Genomic DNA, 16550 nt, shown 5'->3' with positions numbered 1-16550 from the left:
TTGGGGCACACAAGAAAGTCGTATCATTTAACATTGTGATCACATTTGCAAGCACTCCCTTGTCTCGACTTTCCTGAACTGATCAGAAATTAAGCATTCTGGCCGACTCATGAAATACATTTGAGAGTGTGTGATGTGTCCAGAACTCTAAAAATAATAGGAAAAAACCCTGAGATCATTCTTCTGTTACACACGAATCATAAATATTTTAAATGCCAATTTGCAGTCTCCTGTATTCATTGGAGAACAGAGGCAATACAAATTAAACCTGTGATTGCTGGGGATATTTGCTGAATGAGTGAAACTATTTGCTGGGGCCAGGATGGTTTGATTTGCTGTGATACTCCTTTGTCAAAAAAAATGTTTCTTGAGAAATGCAGATGGCATTTTGATTTTGTGTTTACAAAGGTGGAGGAATTTAGCTTTTCCCAGGGCCCTAATGGCTAGACGGCATGCAGAGAGGGCAAACAAAGAGACCAGATGGGACAGGTTAATTACTGGACATGGGGAGTGGGGGAGAGGAGCCAGGTTGCCGGAGAGAAGGTAATAACACAGTACGGAGGAAGAGGACTCGAATATACAAGTGAGGGATGGTGGCAGCAAAGGCAGAGAAAGGCTTTGACAGACCTCAAAGCACAGTGTGTCTGCTTTGACAGACCTCAAAGCACAGTGTGGCTAACAGGATTACTGCATTTCTACTCCTCGCCAGTTGACTCAACCATTGTTCTCCTGGCCTGAAAAAAAGCCACCTGTAGACAAAACAGCATGTCAGCTTTATTTTTCACCCAGACAGAAAAGCAACTGAAAAAGGGAACATTTTTGTATACGTTGAGTGTGCGTCACTGGAAGATTTCCCCATGGGGCCAGGAAAATATTCAGCAGGTTAAAAAAGACTGAAGCAGATTTATTGTATTGCCATGGAACGAAATCTAAGAAGAAAATGCATGTGTGCTGTGTATAGCATAATGCTAATACTGGTGGAGGGACAGAGGTAGGAGAGAATATGAAAGAAATTGCACCTGATTTGTTTTTTGTTTTGTTTTGTTGTTTTGTTTTGAGATGGAGTCTCACTCTGCTGCCCAGGCTGGAGTGCAATGGTGCGATGCTGGCTCACTGCAACCTCCGCTTCTCGGGTTCAAGCAATTCTCCTGCCTCAGCCACCTGAGTAGCTGGGGTTACAGATGTGTGCCACCATGCCTGGATAACTTTCGTATTTTTAGTAGAGGCAGGGTTTCACCATATTGGCCAGGCTGGTCTCGAACTTCTGACCTCAGGTGATCTGTCCGCCTTGGCCTCCCGAAGTGCTGGGATTACAGGCATGAGTCACTGTGCCCAGTCTGCACCTGGTTTCTAACGCAGTGGTTTGCTTTGGGAAGTAGAATTATAAGGGACTTCCACTTTCTAATTCATGGGTTTCTACAGGGCTTGAATATATTTTATGATGAGTGTGTATTATTTTCAGGATCATATTAAGACAATAATGAACAAAAAACATGCACCTAAATGTATCTATTGGCAGAAGGACACAATTCTGACTTGGGAAGTGGTCCTTTCTAGATTAACAACTGTATACTACTGGAAAGTTATTCCTTTGATGTCATAAACATTGATGGATGCTTACTGCATCCCAGGACCTGTGCTGGGCATTGGAGACAGGAAGCCGGGTGAGGGAACAGACAGTGATTTGGGGAGAATGGCGCATGAAACACTGATGGTGGCGTCCCTCAGCTACAACTGGGAGGCTGCAGAGAGGGGCATCCGCACAAAGAGTCAGTTCCTGTATCTGTCTCCCTAGTAGCCTGGTTGCCACTTGGGATTGGCAAAGGGGCAATGGTTAAGCCCCTTTCTGATCACTTTCTTGGACCACACCTTGCCATCTCTCCTGTTAGCATAATAGTCTCCTCGCTGGTTTTTCAGAACCCAGTCTCCAACCCACACTGCAGTCCATTCACCACACAGCAGAGCTGGAAGGAACTTTTAAAAAAATACATCAGAATGGCTGGATGCGGTGGCTCATGCCTGTAATCCCAGCACTTTGGGAGGCCGAGGTGGGTGGATTACGAGGTCAGGAGTTCAAGATCAGTCCGGCCAACATGGCGAAACCCCATCTCTACTAAAAAAAAAAAAAAACACCAAAATTAGTCGGGCGTGGTGGCATGTGCCTATAATCCCGAAGCTACTTGGGAGGCTAAGGCAGGAGAATTACTTGAACTGGGGAGGCGGAGGTTGCAGTGAGCCAAGATTGTGCCACTGCACTCCAGCCTGGGCAACAGAGCAAGACCCCATCTAAAAAAAAAAAAATCAGATCATGCCACCCCACACCTCCAACCCCCTCATGGGTTTCCTAGGACCCAGAGAACAAAATGTAAACTTCCTCCTGGGATCTTCAGTGCCCTGCATGAACTGGCCGCTGCCTGTCTAGCGCCCCCTTCTCCCCCTCCTCTTGCTCATGCTACACTAGCCACTCGACCTTCCTGTAGGTCCTCGTGGGCTGAGCTCCTTGTTGTCCCAGGACCTTGGCACATGCTCTTTCTCCAACCCTGGCTCTTCCTCAATCCTTGGGTCTCAGCCTCAGCACCTTCTCTGACTACCAAGTCTAAAGTATGTGGTACTGCCAACCTCCATATCTCCCACATATTCTCCCTCAGGCTCCAGCTGACCCTCAAATTGATCACAGTTTGTAATTATTTTGTTTGTTTACCTGTTCTTTTCTGAGTTTCCCACTGGAATCTAAGCTGTATCACCAGCCTGGCACGGAGGAGCAATAGGATCCATGGAGGGAAGCCTGTCAGGGCTGGAATGAGGTGACTCTGACCATTCCCCAGCTTTCCACCCCAGTCATCCACCAGTGCCCACTGATGTGCAAATGATGCCTTCAAGCTGGGTAATTTTGGCCAAGTCCCTTCACCTCTCTGAGCCTCCGCTTTCACTTCTTTATACTGGGAACAAGATAATCCACGTTATGGATTCACTTGTGAGTATTAGATATGATTAATATATAACTCTTAGACCAGCACTTAGTACATGAGAAGGGCTTCATCCTCCTCCTCCTCCTCATCGTCATTATTTTCAGGCTCTGATTCTGCCGAGGGAAGACTGCCTGGAGTTGTACTGCCCAGTATAGTAGCCACAGGTTGCATGTGGCTATTGGCCCTGGAAACGTGGCTGGCCCAAATTAAGATGTGCTGGAAGAATAAAACACATACTGGATTTTAAAGACTCAGTACAAGGAAAATAATCTTCCTCAAATATAAAATTCATAACTTTTATATTGATTAGTGTTGAAAAGATAATATTTTGGATCTGTTGGGTAAACTGTATTACTCAAATTAACTTCATCTGTTCCTTTTTCTTTTTAGATGTGGCTACTAGAAAATCTTAAATGAGGCTGGGCACAGTGGCTCATGCCTGTAATCCCAGCACTTTGGGAGGCCGAGTCGGGTGGATCACGAGGTCAGGAGATCGAGACCATCCTGGTTAACACGGTGAAACCCCGTCTCTGCTAAAAATACAAAAAATTAGCCGAGTGTGGTGGTGGGCGCCTGTAGTCCCAGCTACTCAGCAGGCTGAGGCAGGAGAATGGCGTGAGCCAGGGAGGCGGAGCTTGCAATGAGCCGAGATCGCACCACTGCACTCCAGCCTGGGTGACAGAGCGAGACTCCATCTCAAAAAAAAAAAAAAAGAAAATCTTTAATGATGTCTGTGGCTCCCATTTTACTTCTAGTGGACAGTGCTGGCCTAGCAGGCACTTATATTACTTGGGATACATTATAATTGCTTGAATCCATCATAGAAGGTGGGCAGGATCTTTGTAGTCAGAAAGATAATTATGAATTATAAATATTATGAAGGAAAAAAGGAAATGGCATAATAAATGTATAAAACCAAAATAGCTTGGCAAATGGCACAGTAACATGAATATCTTAAGTACAATCCATGTCTTACGCACTTCAGAGTGCTTTCACGTTTGTTGCCTTACGGTAACCCTGTAGGGCAAGTAGAATTGATTCCATTGTACTGTGGGGGCTGTGACTTACTTGCCTCATATTTAAGGGTAAGTAAATACCCTTCATGTACCAACAAAGACAGCCCTACCAATCTCCATGTATTGTGCGGTCCTTGTGTGACTGGTGCTGTCCTGGGCATGCAGCATACATTATCTCATTTAATATTTGCATTGACACGATGAGATGAACATACATCCCCATTTTACAGATCAATAAACTAAGCCCTGGAAAGGTTAAGGGACTTGCCCAAGGCCACACAGTTAGAAAGTGGCAGAGATGAGAGCTAAACCAAACCTTCCTGAATCCATCTCTTAACCATCCATGCCTGGCTCAAGCCTGTAATCCCAGCACTTTGGGAGGCCGAGACGAGCAGATCACGAGGTCAGGAGATCGAGACCATCCTGGCTAACACGGTGAAACCCCGTCTCTACTAAAAAAATACAAAAAACTAGCCGGGCGAGGTGGCGGGCGCCTGTAGTCCCAGCTACTCGGGAGGCTGAGGCAGGAGAATGGCGTAAACCCGGGAGGCGGAGCTTGCAGTGAGCTGAGATCCGGCCACTGTACTCCAGCCCGGGCGATAGAGCGAGACTCCGTCTCAAAAAAAAAAAAAAACCATCCATGCCATTCTGCCTCAGTGAATACAAAGCGATCATAATTGGCACAGCAGAGCACAACTGTTAAAACACCTCTTTTCTGATATGAAAGTTTATTTTCCCTACAAGAACCTAAAAAGTAAATCACTAGTGGCTGCAGACACAGTGGTAAATAATACACCCATTGTTACAGATGAGAAAACTATGTCCCAGAAAGGTTACAGGACGAGAGTAATCAGAATATGTGTTTCTCAGGGCAGTGGCCTCCCCACTTCATACGGGCCTCCACGTTGCCCGCCCTGATCTCTGGGGCCTGCAAATTTCCTGTAAAGAGTCTTGTACAGCCTTAGGCACCCATTGGGTAGTCAACAAATGCTAACTGGCTTGACAACTGCATTAAAATATGATGTCCCCAAGATCCCCTCTTCCTTTTATTTCAGTAAACCATTCATTTGATCTATATTTAGCAAGTAAAGGCAGAGTTCTTACATTGTAATAGTTTGGTGCAGGAGTTTCAAATTTGAGAACTTTCATAAAGCTTGGCAACTGGAACATGCTGGAACATGAATTACTAAAGTCTCTCTTGGAAATAAAATCCGATGGGATAGTGTATGCATTCGCTGCAGGGTATTTAGAAATGATGGTGTCCAGTCGGGCGCACTGTAAGGAAACAACCAAAGGAATCAGCATTGTCACATAATATTGTGGCTCTGAAGGACAGATGTCAAAAAGATGGTGACCAGCACAAGGTCTAAATGCATTTTATAAAAGGCAAAACTCTGGCAGGTAACAACGATACACTGACCTCGGGCTTTAAGGATCTTCCCCTGGAAAACACAAGTTCAGACCTGTACTCGCTTCTGTAAACTAACTCAAATTATTCATCTTCTGTTTGGGACTTGGCAAAAATGATTTTGCCATAAATGCATTTCCACCCAATCCTGTTCCAGGCCACTTACCCTTGACTCATCAGCTGTTGGGTAATTTACATGATAGGAAGCTTTAGACGCTCTTCTCAGCCTAGGCTTTTCTTCTGAGTAAAATCTCACATCTTGTTTCTAAGATTAAATGATCTGAACTGCCTAAGCAATGAGTTTGCTTCAAACAAAGCTCCAGGGGGCTTGTTGTTCATCCGTGCCTCCTACTCTCCACCAAATTACTGTTTTCATCAAATCCTACAGTATTTTCACTGTTTAACAGAACCAATCCCACTCCTTTCAGGAAGCCACGATAAATTATCTTCAGTTAAAAAACAAACAGAATCAATGTTTGTCAAAAGAACAGGGACAAAAGTTACAGAAACTCAGTGATAACATCACTTTCCCCTAAGATAGCATGGCAAGTATTAGAGTCTGATAAAACAAAATATTTCCTACTATTTAATGGTCAAAAGCTTGAGAACATTGCCTTGGATTTTCTCACTTGATAGGAATCAATAACTACACAAACACAGAACATGCCATGGGTGAGCCCAAAGGAAGGCATTAGGGCCCCCCTACTTCACTCTGTGGTTGGTGGTGACGGTCCTCAGTGTCTGGTTTACGGACCACCACTAGCATTTGGGTGGGTGTAGCACCACCAGAAGCGGGAGTGTTCTTGTCCAGAGCCTAAGTTGTTCAGAGCCTAACCTGGGTTCAAGCCCCAGCTCGACCTCAATCTCTTCAGTAATGGGGAGTTAACTCCAAAGCTGGTCTGTTCCTTGAGTATCCAACTCTGCCAAACTCGAATTCTAATAAGAAGTGGCCACATGCAGTGTGTAAGGATTTGCTGATGCTCCTAAAAGCAAGGTCACCCCAGCCTTGAACATGCTTCGTCTTTTTCATTCTGGCCAAGAGTTAACCAATACCTTTGGTGGGTTTTTGTGTTGAATCCTCACGACAACCCTGAGCAGTGGATCTTATGATTATCTCTACTTTTATAGATGAGGAAGCTGAACTTCCTTAGCTAATTCAGGTGGAGGACCAGCATTCCTACCCAAGCAGTCGGCCTCCACTACATGACATGGATCAGAGATCCATTCTAAAGAGGAAAAGGTCAAGTGGTATGGCCTTGGGGTAACAGCAAGCCCTTTCAATCATAGAGTCTTTCTTGGTTTAGAACACCTACAACTTACGTTTTGGAAATGAAAAAAATTCTTCCCAAAAAAGTTCCAGTAGAGGCAATGTTTTATAAAGTATTGTAATAGAATTAGTCTCAGAGTGTGGCTACAGTAACACTCACTCACCAACACTACACACCCCTTGGTTTACTTGCCAGACCTGTGGCCTCCAATCTGGCCATACGCCAGCATTTATGAACTTCTCTCCAGCACCTACTAACTTTTCTAGAGCCACTCCTGCCAGCATGCAAATACAGAGAGGCCATCAAACTCTCCACCCACCTGCCTCATACACTTCTCCTAGTCAGTACTGTGGAAGGTTCTGGAGCAAAGATTTGGAATATACTAATAAAGCTCTTTATATCATTTGGACTTAGAGAGATGACAGGTCTCTCAAAAGGTTGGGTGTAGTTGTTTCAACAGTCATGAGGAAGTTTCAAAAATTTATAGACCCACAGAGTTTTTTGGTCAGCCTCACCCATAGTCACATTCCTACTGGTCATTCTGATCTTTCTCTGATGAGAGCTACTTTTAATTCCCTTCAAGTCTTGGGATCCAGAAGTGGAGGAGGTGCTAAAGGTGAAAGTTACTGAAAGAGGCAGTGGGGTGGGGGGATATGAAATTCTCATCCAGTTCACACAGGAATGAGGTAAGATGCAGGGATCTCCTACTAGATCTCCATCGGCCACTTCAGGCACCCATCCCCAGGTACAGGACCTTAAGTGTTTATACTTGAGTGTAACGTAACTATAAATACAAATTCCCATATTTGTGAAAGGGAGGAGAGGGGGAAGCCTGAACAATTCAAAAGTCTGCCTTCTTTGGGGTTTGGTTCTGAATTTTTTAAAGGCCTGTAAGGTGTGGCTAGGTTCTGTAACACTCAGCTCTTGCCTTGGGCCCCTTCTCCTCCAGATAGTCCGGCTTTTCATTTGGAAAGTTACCGCACGCAAAGCCTTGTAGACAACCAATCATGTCCTCTGATTCAGTCTCTTTTTTGGCACCAAGAAGGAATGGGCAGTGCCATTATTTAGCAAAGAAGTTCTCGGAGAGAAAACCTAGGTGTTGCAGGAAGTATTGTTTGTGACTCAGGTGGTAACAATCATAATATTTAGCATGTTTATAATGCTTTGCTGTTTCAAAGAGTATTTCACTCATTGCAATGTTAATTTGCCCAGTGCCTCCAGGGAGTCTCCACTTTCATGAGGCAACTGGGACACAGAAGGGTGACGTGCTTGAGGTCACGTCAAGAATCCACAGCTGAGGCAGGATCAGGTCTGAAGTCTTGTCTTCTACACCAGGACTTCATGAGACGGCACTTCTTTTGAATTTCTTTCCTAGCAGAGCTGGTGGCAGAAAAATAAGTAGAGGCATGGTTGTTCTGTGAACCTACTGAGGCCATGTACAAACTCAGCTTCTTTGGTAATGAGAAGTTAACTCCAAAGCTGGTCTGTTCCTTGAGTATCCAACTCTGCCAAATTCGAATTCCAATAAGACGTGGCTATATTTAGTTTTTTCTTAAATGATCCCTTTGTGTGGTTAAAAAAAAATCAATTCCAATGTCAGGCATCATAATACATCTGTGCAAGAAATTATTATAACTTTTAAAGGAAAAAGATGGCATATGTTTATTAATTTAATATTAGAGTCTAGGCTTGTTTTCTTTTCACTTTTTTTTTTTTTTTTTTTTTGGTGCAGGGGGTAGGGGGACAGAGTCTGCCTCTCTCATCCAGGCTGGAGTGTGATGGTGAAATCATAGTTCACTGCAGCCTCAACATCCTGGGCTCAAGTGATCCTCCCACCTCAGCCTCCCGAGTAGCTGGGATTATGGGCACACATCATAACTCCTGGCTAATTTTTAAATTATTTTGTAGAGATGGAGACTCACTGTGTTGCCCAGACTGGTCTTGAACTCCTGGGCTTAAGTGATGCTCCCGCATTGGCCTCCTGAAATGCTGGCATTATAGGCATGAGCCACCATGCCTGTCCACTTTTCACTTTTCTTCCTCAGGTAGCCTTACCCTAGTTTGTATCTTTCCCCTTGCTGTATCTATTTTTCTTGACCATTTATCTATTTTGCTGTATCTATTTTTTTTTTTCTTTTTTTGTTTTTTTTGAGACGGAGTCTTGCTCTGTCGCCGGGGCTGGAGTGCAGTGGCCGGATCTCAGCTTACTGCAAGCTCCGCCTCCCGGGTTTACGCCATTCTCCTGCCTCGGCCTCCGGAGTAGCTGGGACTACAGGCACCCGCCACCTCGCCCGGCTAGTATTTTGTATTTTTAGTAGAGACGGGGTTTCACCGTGTTAGCCAGGATGGTCTCGATCTCCTGACCTCGGGATCTGCCCGTCTCAGCCTCCCAAAGTGCTGGGATTACAGGCTTGAGCCACCGCGCCCGGCTTGCTGTATCTATTTTTCTTGACAATGTATAAATACTTTTAAGAAGCCTACCTTTGCCCAACTCTGGTCAGGGTCATTGGCAATTCATACAGCTGCTTGATTGCTACAGCCCTCAACCAAAATTAAGTCCCATATCTTACAAAGAGAAGGAATGGGGTAGGGCCAGTACATTTCAGGCCCACTGCTGGCTTTCTTTTTAGTCCTATCAGATTTCTCAATAGTTTGACAACCAATTAGATTAAGCATTGTAAAAATCATACTACACCAAGATGTGTAAGAGTAACAATTTCCTGGTATGCCTAAACATCTCAGGAAAATACTTGCTTAGTCCACTCACTGATGACAAAATTGGTTTGGCAGGATCAAGTCCTGAAGATTCCTTTGGTTTCTCTTCCCACCCTGGCAATGGGTAGAGATGGGAAAAAGTTACTTAGAGACACAAGGTCCAATTTACCTGCATGAAATTTGAGGAGGCAGTTACTCTCCTAATTAGAACCATGGGCCTTTGGAGAGAAAGGACCAGATGTCCAATATATAATTATGTAATGAATGAAGGAAATTGCTGACCAGTTAATGCTTTACTCAAGAGAAGTGATTCTCACCATCGAGGGAAACATGCATGTTCCTTTCTTGGACAATGAGACACTGTTGGACACTGGTGACTGGTGAATGACATTGTAGAACCCAGGACCTGGGATATCATTCTGAAAGGGAAGAGAAGGTGGCGTCATCGAGATATTGCAATTCCATTGTGCTTTTCCACAGGATTTACATCCATTAACACTGAACCTTACCGTAATCCCACAGCACAGGCGCTACCACCACTTGGCGGGTGACAGCCTGGCTGTACCATTTCCTGACTTGCCCGATCTTCGGCTCAGTTACCAAGTGGTGGGGCTGGAATTCCAAGCCAGGCTAAGACTCCTAAAGCCCTTGCTCTTTCCACTATGCCCTGCCGCATTCCAAAAGAACACAGTTGTTTTTCATGTCATTAGAGAAATGGGCCTAAAGTGGGACACTGAACGCGGCTGATGTACAAGTCAGTGTGCAGTGATTGGGTAAGCCAGACCCACGGCAAGGGAAGGGTGAGCAATTTCACGTTCACCCCACCCCACCTGACTCAGCTTCCTCCTCAGCCTTTCAGAAGAGAAACCAGGGAGTGTTTCTGTTTATAAAGCAAAATGAAACAAAAACCACCTTCATCCCAAACCAGGCCATTTCTAACTCTCAGACAAAAAGAGGCTAGCTCTTGAGGCTCAAGTGCTGAACGATGCAGGCATGTGAGAGAGGAATAAGTGAGAGGTCATTTCCAAGTTCATTTCTGCTGCGGCAGTTCATTGGGCTTTCATTGCATTTCCCATGCTAGTTACCAGGGGGAAGTAAATGTTGACAGCAGCTGGCTGAGCGGTGTGAAACGCTACGGATGCTCCACTGTCGCAAGAGGTTCCTGGGTACCTGCTTGGTGCCAGAAGCTTTTCCAAGTTGGTCTCATTTTCACCACCAGTCAGTGAGGAAGGGATTACTGCCCCTTTGATACATGGAGACACTGAGGCACGTGGAGATGAATTTCTCCAAGGTCCCACCTGACTTCAGTGCCAAGCGCATGGTGTGTACTGTCTTGTTTACTCCTCACACAAGCTTTTTACAGTGAGATATGGTCAGGGCCACTTTAAGGAAAGTGAGGCCCAGAGACATTGGGCCATAGCTAGTAAGTGGCAAACCCCGGAGCTGAACTGAGACAGCCCGACTCCAGAGCTTGCCATCTCCAATCTCTGCCACTCAGGCCTGTCCTGTCTCTACCGCCCCTACTGCCTTCCTTAGGGTAGAAAGCCCAAGGTACCATCAGTGCCTTCCAGGACTTTCCAGTCTGGCTGGGCAGTATGTAATCATGGTTTCATATAGGGGATAGAGTCAAAGTGCAATTAACAGGTTCTTCTGTGCTGACTTTTAAATGCAGTGAGCCCTTTCACCTTTGCCCCATGGCAGGTAGGGATAGGGGAGCTGATTCCTGCTTTAGGTGAGAATGATCCCGTTGGACGGAAGAGGAACTGACTGTCATGGAGAGTGAGGCAGGCAGCAGGAGGCACTGCGGAGCCAGGTACGCCAGCACCCCAGTCCAAGAGCTCAGGAGAACCCTGCCGTTGTGGATGCAGATGCGAAGGGCTACGGGGAGACAAGGAAGAGATTTTTCTAGGCAGCTGTTTTCAAGGCAAGCATCAATTTATTGAGTGCTCATTGTGTGTCATGCACCGTTCTGAGGACTTTACATGTACTATTAGCTCACTTAATCTCCATTTTAAAGAAGTTGGGGCCAAAAGAGATAAGGCCCACATAACTACGAAATGTCAGAGCCAGAACTGAGGCACTCTGACCACAGAGTCTGCTCTTAACCACGAAACCAAACTAACTTTCAAATGACATTGTATAGGATTAAAAAAATCCCCAGTGGGTTATGAATCAGAAATTGTAGTCTCAGTGCTGCCACACGCTAAGTGATACTGAGCAAGTCACCTCTCTGGGCTTCCTTATTTGTAAGTCCAAGGTGTTGGGCCTTGGGGTGCTTTTGAGCTTCCGGAGTCCCTGAATCTAGGAAAGCTGACGCAGGAAGTGTCGCTGTGACTCTTCTAGGTTTAAATAGCAGACAGTGAAGACACACACCTCTAGCTCCTGGTTATCACCACGCTCTGAACCTGACCATCAGTTTGCAAGAATTTTCTGAGCACTCTTATGTGTCTGAGGAGCTAGGGTTTCCAGAGAAAATACAAGACCTAAATGCCTGCTCCATCCTACCTGCCTAGTTAAATTAGAATTTCAGATAAACTGTAGATGACGATTTTAGTATATCCCATGCAATATTTGGGATATACTTGTACTAACAGAGTTGCCATTATCTGAAATTCTAATTTAACTGGACATCTTGTATTCTCATTTGCTGAAGCTCACAACCTTCCTGGGCTTTACCCACACTTTAATTCTGCCACTTTGCAAACTGGCTTGAGTCCAGGGCACATGGGAAGAAGACTGTTACCACTTCGCCCGGAGGAACGGAGTGCTGCCTGTTTGTTCTTAGCAAGCAAAAGGAGAGTCCTCCAGGCAGTAGCAGCTGGAGCTGGCCAGTGGCAGCTTGTGAGGAAAACTGTTAAAAATTCCAAAATGTTGCTGGTGGTGGCTTGAAACTGGCCAGGGTGGGAGTATTTATACCACAAAAATGGGCAGATGCTACAACTCAGCAGTTTTCTTCAAGGAGGGTAAATGGTGGTTAACCAGCATGCCACCACCTTCGTGCAACGCCCAAGTAGGTCTCTGGGAGGGGAATGTCAAGCATTCTCCTGCAACTTCTAGAGGTGGGCAGATAGCACCCTAGGAGAGACCTTTCGCCTGTGCGATAATAGTTCCTGCAACTGACGTTCTGTGACTTGGATGAATTTAGGCCTCTCAGAGCAAATCCCAGAGAACGAGAATCCAAGTTGTGACTGGTGTGAACTTAGCCACTCCTTGGTTTCTTGGCAAAAACCAAATAAACAAACAAAACAAAAACACGTATGGGGAGGGAGACGGGAAGAGAACTCACAAACTCACAGTTACTAGCACACTATGAAAGCCCGGTGCCAGATGTCCTACCAGCCGTCTCTTTCGCTGCCTCTTAGCATGAGGATTAAAGGGGTCAATACACATAAAGCAGGTGGAACAGCATCGATGCAGCCCGCCATCATCATCACCATCACCACCATCACCATGCATGACGTTGCCTACTACTGCCTCCATGGAGCCAGGACCCTCCCTTGGGAGTCACAAACCTTCAGAGTGGGACTGAGCAGCTTATTAGCAGCCTCTTGAAGTCCCCTGAGTGGAATGGGGCAAACATGCAATTTAGCAGACACTGATTGAAACCTACTGTGCATCAGGACCTGTGCTAAGGGTGGAAGATATAGGCGCAACCTGTTAGCAGCTCACAAGGTCTAGGAATGGGAGGAAGGAGACGCATCACAACAGTGCTCATGGATGGATGTGTGGTCGTGACTCAATGGGAAATGTGCAGACTTGAGCTGGGGTCATTCAACCATTTTTGAGGGATTTGTGGGGTCTGGAAAGGACAGCAATGACCACTGCCCAAGAAGCCCCTATGCAGGTGGGGGAGGTAAGACAGCACACACATTAACCTCGTGTCAAGGGCATAAGACGGACCGTGGGAGGTGCTTCCACCTGGGGAAGATGCTGGGGAAATAGGATCTGAGGACCAGGAGCTGCTACCTGGGTTCATCCTCACTCTGCCCAGCCTCGAATACACAAGCTACTTCCCCGTTTTCGTCTTGGGATCATTATCTGAAAAGTGTGGATAATGATGGGATGTAGCTCACAGGGTTATTATGGGGATTAAATGAGGTAATAAATGCAAAAGTCTTTGAGGGGGACCTGGCATGTCATGAGTGCCAGCCCAGTGTCTGCAGACCCCTTTGGAAGGGGTGCTGGTGACTGGATATGAAGAAGTCAGGCTTCACAGAGCAGGGAGGCAGGGCAGACCCTACTGTGGGTCAGATATGCAGCTGAGGGCACACTTGGGGCAGCTGTCCCTTTGAACATGGTGACTGCTGCAAACTGAACCTCCTTTCATTCAAATATCCCTGGTCTGGTGTCATATCAAGTTAATAAGTGAACAATATTAACTTTGCATGATTTCATCACAAATTAACCACTGGCTGGCTTCCTATCTGGAAGGGTAGATTTACTATGTAATGGTATTAACCTATATTTTTAAGTTGTGCCCATCTAGAGCACATGGTACTGATGTTCTACCAGTATTTATTTACTCAAGCCTGGAAGGGATGAGGTTTAGAACCATGAAATAGTCATTCCTGGCAAGGGCTTACCTACCTATTGCAACATCTTTATTTTTAGGATGAGGAAACAGAGAAGCAAAGACATTAAGGGGTGTCCTTAGGGGTACACAGTTTCGGAAACAGTGACCACAATCCACGGTGAAGTGGAGACAGAAGCACGGAGGTGGGGGTAGAAAATGTCCAACAGGCCGCCAGGCCGTGCTCTGTCACACAGATCAGGCGTGTCTCTTCACCTACGCAAAGTTACCAGCACATCTGGAAATAACTCGAAAATGTTCAGGAAAACAGACTTCATTTCTAGCAGCCAAAATTGCCATTCCAGACACTGAGCTTTGTGAAGGATTCCTTGTACTCTGCAGTAAGATTCTCATGGGGAATGTGAGCTAGGCAAGGAGGCCCTGATGGTTCACTGCAAAGTTAGCCTCATAAGGTAACTGCACATTTCAAAGGGCACTGATTCTCTGTGTCAAAGATGTGCTAAGGTGGGCCACAGGACTACTGTGAGGAGGCAGCCATGTTTGATCTGGAGCAAGGGTGTGTGCGACTAATTCTTTAAGAAGGGTGGTGAAGCCCTGGAGTTTTAAAATCTGTTTTTAATTTGTATTGCCTCACTAAATTATCAGGTGATGTTAAACAAGATCTTTAACTTCTCAATGCCTATTTCCCTCAGGAAAAATGAGAATGAACCATAGAATAGGAACTTTTTTTCTGTTTTTATAACTTGAGGAGACCTCAAAAATTATATAACCCAAATTGTATGTTTCAGTTGAGGAAACTGAAGCCCAGAAAAGTTAAGTGACTGGTTTAAAGGCACACAGTCAGTGACAGAGTAGGACACAGAAAGCCTGATTGATGGATCCCCTGCCTTTTCCATAAAATTCCATCCTTATTTCTAAAATGTTTACAAATGCCGAGACGAAAGTTTTCATGTTGTCAGGTAATACGACCACATTTTAAAAGTTGGAACCCAATCTCTGAGCAATTCCTGTCTTTATTCAATGCTGCCTGTAGGTTTGGCTACCCGCCTCCTTGGTTCATTCAGTTGAAAACGTTCTGAGAAGCAATCATCTCTTCAAACACTAACTTGAGAAGTCAGCCCGTTTGCTTTCTGAATTTGAGTGTTCAGAACTAGATCATGGGGGATGGGGCCCATCCACGCTAGGTAACATCCTCCCCTGTCTTCAGCTTGGTCTGTTTCACTAAGGCCTTTTCAGAAACTTGCTGACTTTCACAGGACAAAGTTACAGCTCTGCGGGCCACAAAGGCAGGTGTGGTGCAGTGTGTGGAAAGAGCAAGAGGCTTTGGAGTGAACTAGACCTGGGTTGAGGTCTAATTCTTTCAACATTGATTCAGCAAACATTTCTTTTGAGCCTCTTATGTGCCAAACCCTGCGTTGTGTGACCTTGGGTGGGTCATTTAACTTCCCCAAGCCTCGGTTTCCTCTTGTGTTACATTAAAATAATAAGCCCTTCCTTTCAGCATTGTTTCGAGGATTAGAGATAAAAGGCAGTCTAAAAGTACACATAGTAAGGATAAGTAAATGGTGGCTGCTATTGTTTTTATCGGAGGCTGGGCTGCAAATATCCTAGAGATGGACAATATATTACCATTAAATTGACAAATGGGAAACCAGACAGAAAATGGGAAAGAGTCAAACAGTTAAAACAGAGGAACTAGAGAGAGAAGAAAACTCCTGAGCAAATATGTATTGTCTTTGGAGAAAACCTACAAGTGATTTAAAACTGTGTGTGTGTGTTTGTGTGTGTACACTCTATTCTTTATTATTTGCTTTCTTAGAATCCTAAAATATTAGAAGTGGAAGAAACTTAAAACATTCTCTAGTTCAGCGTTCTCATCTACCAAGGAGGAATCAGGGTGAGGGCACCAGGGCTAGCCAAGGCCCCTCACTCCATGCCTGGGCTCCATTCAGAACCCAGATCTCCTCATTCCCTTTCTGCCATCTGGGCTAGGTGATAGGATGAAAACCATTTTCAGAGAGCAGCAAAAGATCGTGAAATGAGGACTCCTCCAAAAGAACATTATTCTAAAGGTCTTGCTTAAATGAATGAAGGAATGAAACATTTTTTAGATTCTAAGGACACCTGTGAGTTGCTTCTGGTTGCTTCTGTCCCCTGATGGTGAGAGAGGAGAAAGTCAGGTCCCAGAAATCCCAAAGATTAAATAAGGACTGGTCAGGAACCACGCAGAACCTTCCAGGTTAAAGAGGAAAAGAGATGCGGCAAGATTTAGGGAAGGCGGGGGGAGGTGGGTAACACAGGAATATGATAACACGTTGTGGTAGTGGTGGTTTTGAGATGGAGTCTCATTCTGTTGCCCAGGCTGAAGTCCAGTGGTGTGATCTCAGCTCACTGCAATCTCCACCTCCTAGGTTCAAGCGATTCTCCTGCCTCAGGAGAGGTAGTATTTGGGTCTACAGGCACGCGCCACCACTCCCAGCTAATTTTTGTATTTTTAGTAGAGATGGGGTTTCACCACGTTGGCCAGGCTGGTCTCGAACTCTGGACCTCAAGTGATCTGTCCACCTTGGCCTCCCAAACTGCTGGGATTACAGACATAAGCCACTGTGCCTGGCTAATAACACATTGTTTAAGGAAGTTGTT

At 45.3% G+C, this 16550-nt stretch overlaps 1 protein-coding gene across 4 annotated transcripts in view; it reads right to left on the bottom strand.

Moving 5' to 3' along the window:
- The window catches only part of STPG1 (sperm tail PG-rich repeat containing 1), a 59214-nt gene that overhangs the window by 17473 nt on the left and 25191 nt on the right, over positions 1–16550 (bottom strand). For 3 of the 4 annotated variants that reach the window (XM_033227822.1, XM_033227820.1, XM_033227823.1), the window contains 2 exons: positions 9694–9795; positions 5090–5260 (listed from right to left, as the gene is read on the bottom strand). In XM_033227822.1, the coding sequence (XP_033083713.1) occupies positions 5090–5260; positions 9694–9795 (273 nt within the window). The remainder of the gene's footprint in view (positions 1–5089; positions 5261–9693; positions 9796–16550) is intronic. The other variant, XM_033227821.1, reaches the window with a different exon arrangement.

Source organism: Trachypithecus francoisi, unplaced genomic scaffold (assembly GCF_009764315.1).
Source record: "Trachypithecus francoisi isolate TF-2019V2 unplaced genomic scaffold, Tfra_2.0 Lachesis_group12, whole genome shotgun sequence".
NCBI classification, from domain to species: Eukaryota; Metazoa; Chordata; class Mammalia; order Primates; family Cercopithecidae; genus Trachypithecus; species Trachypithecus francoisi.
This window is presented reverse-complemented; position numbering and strand designations above follow the sequence as displayed.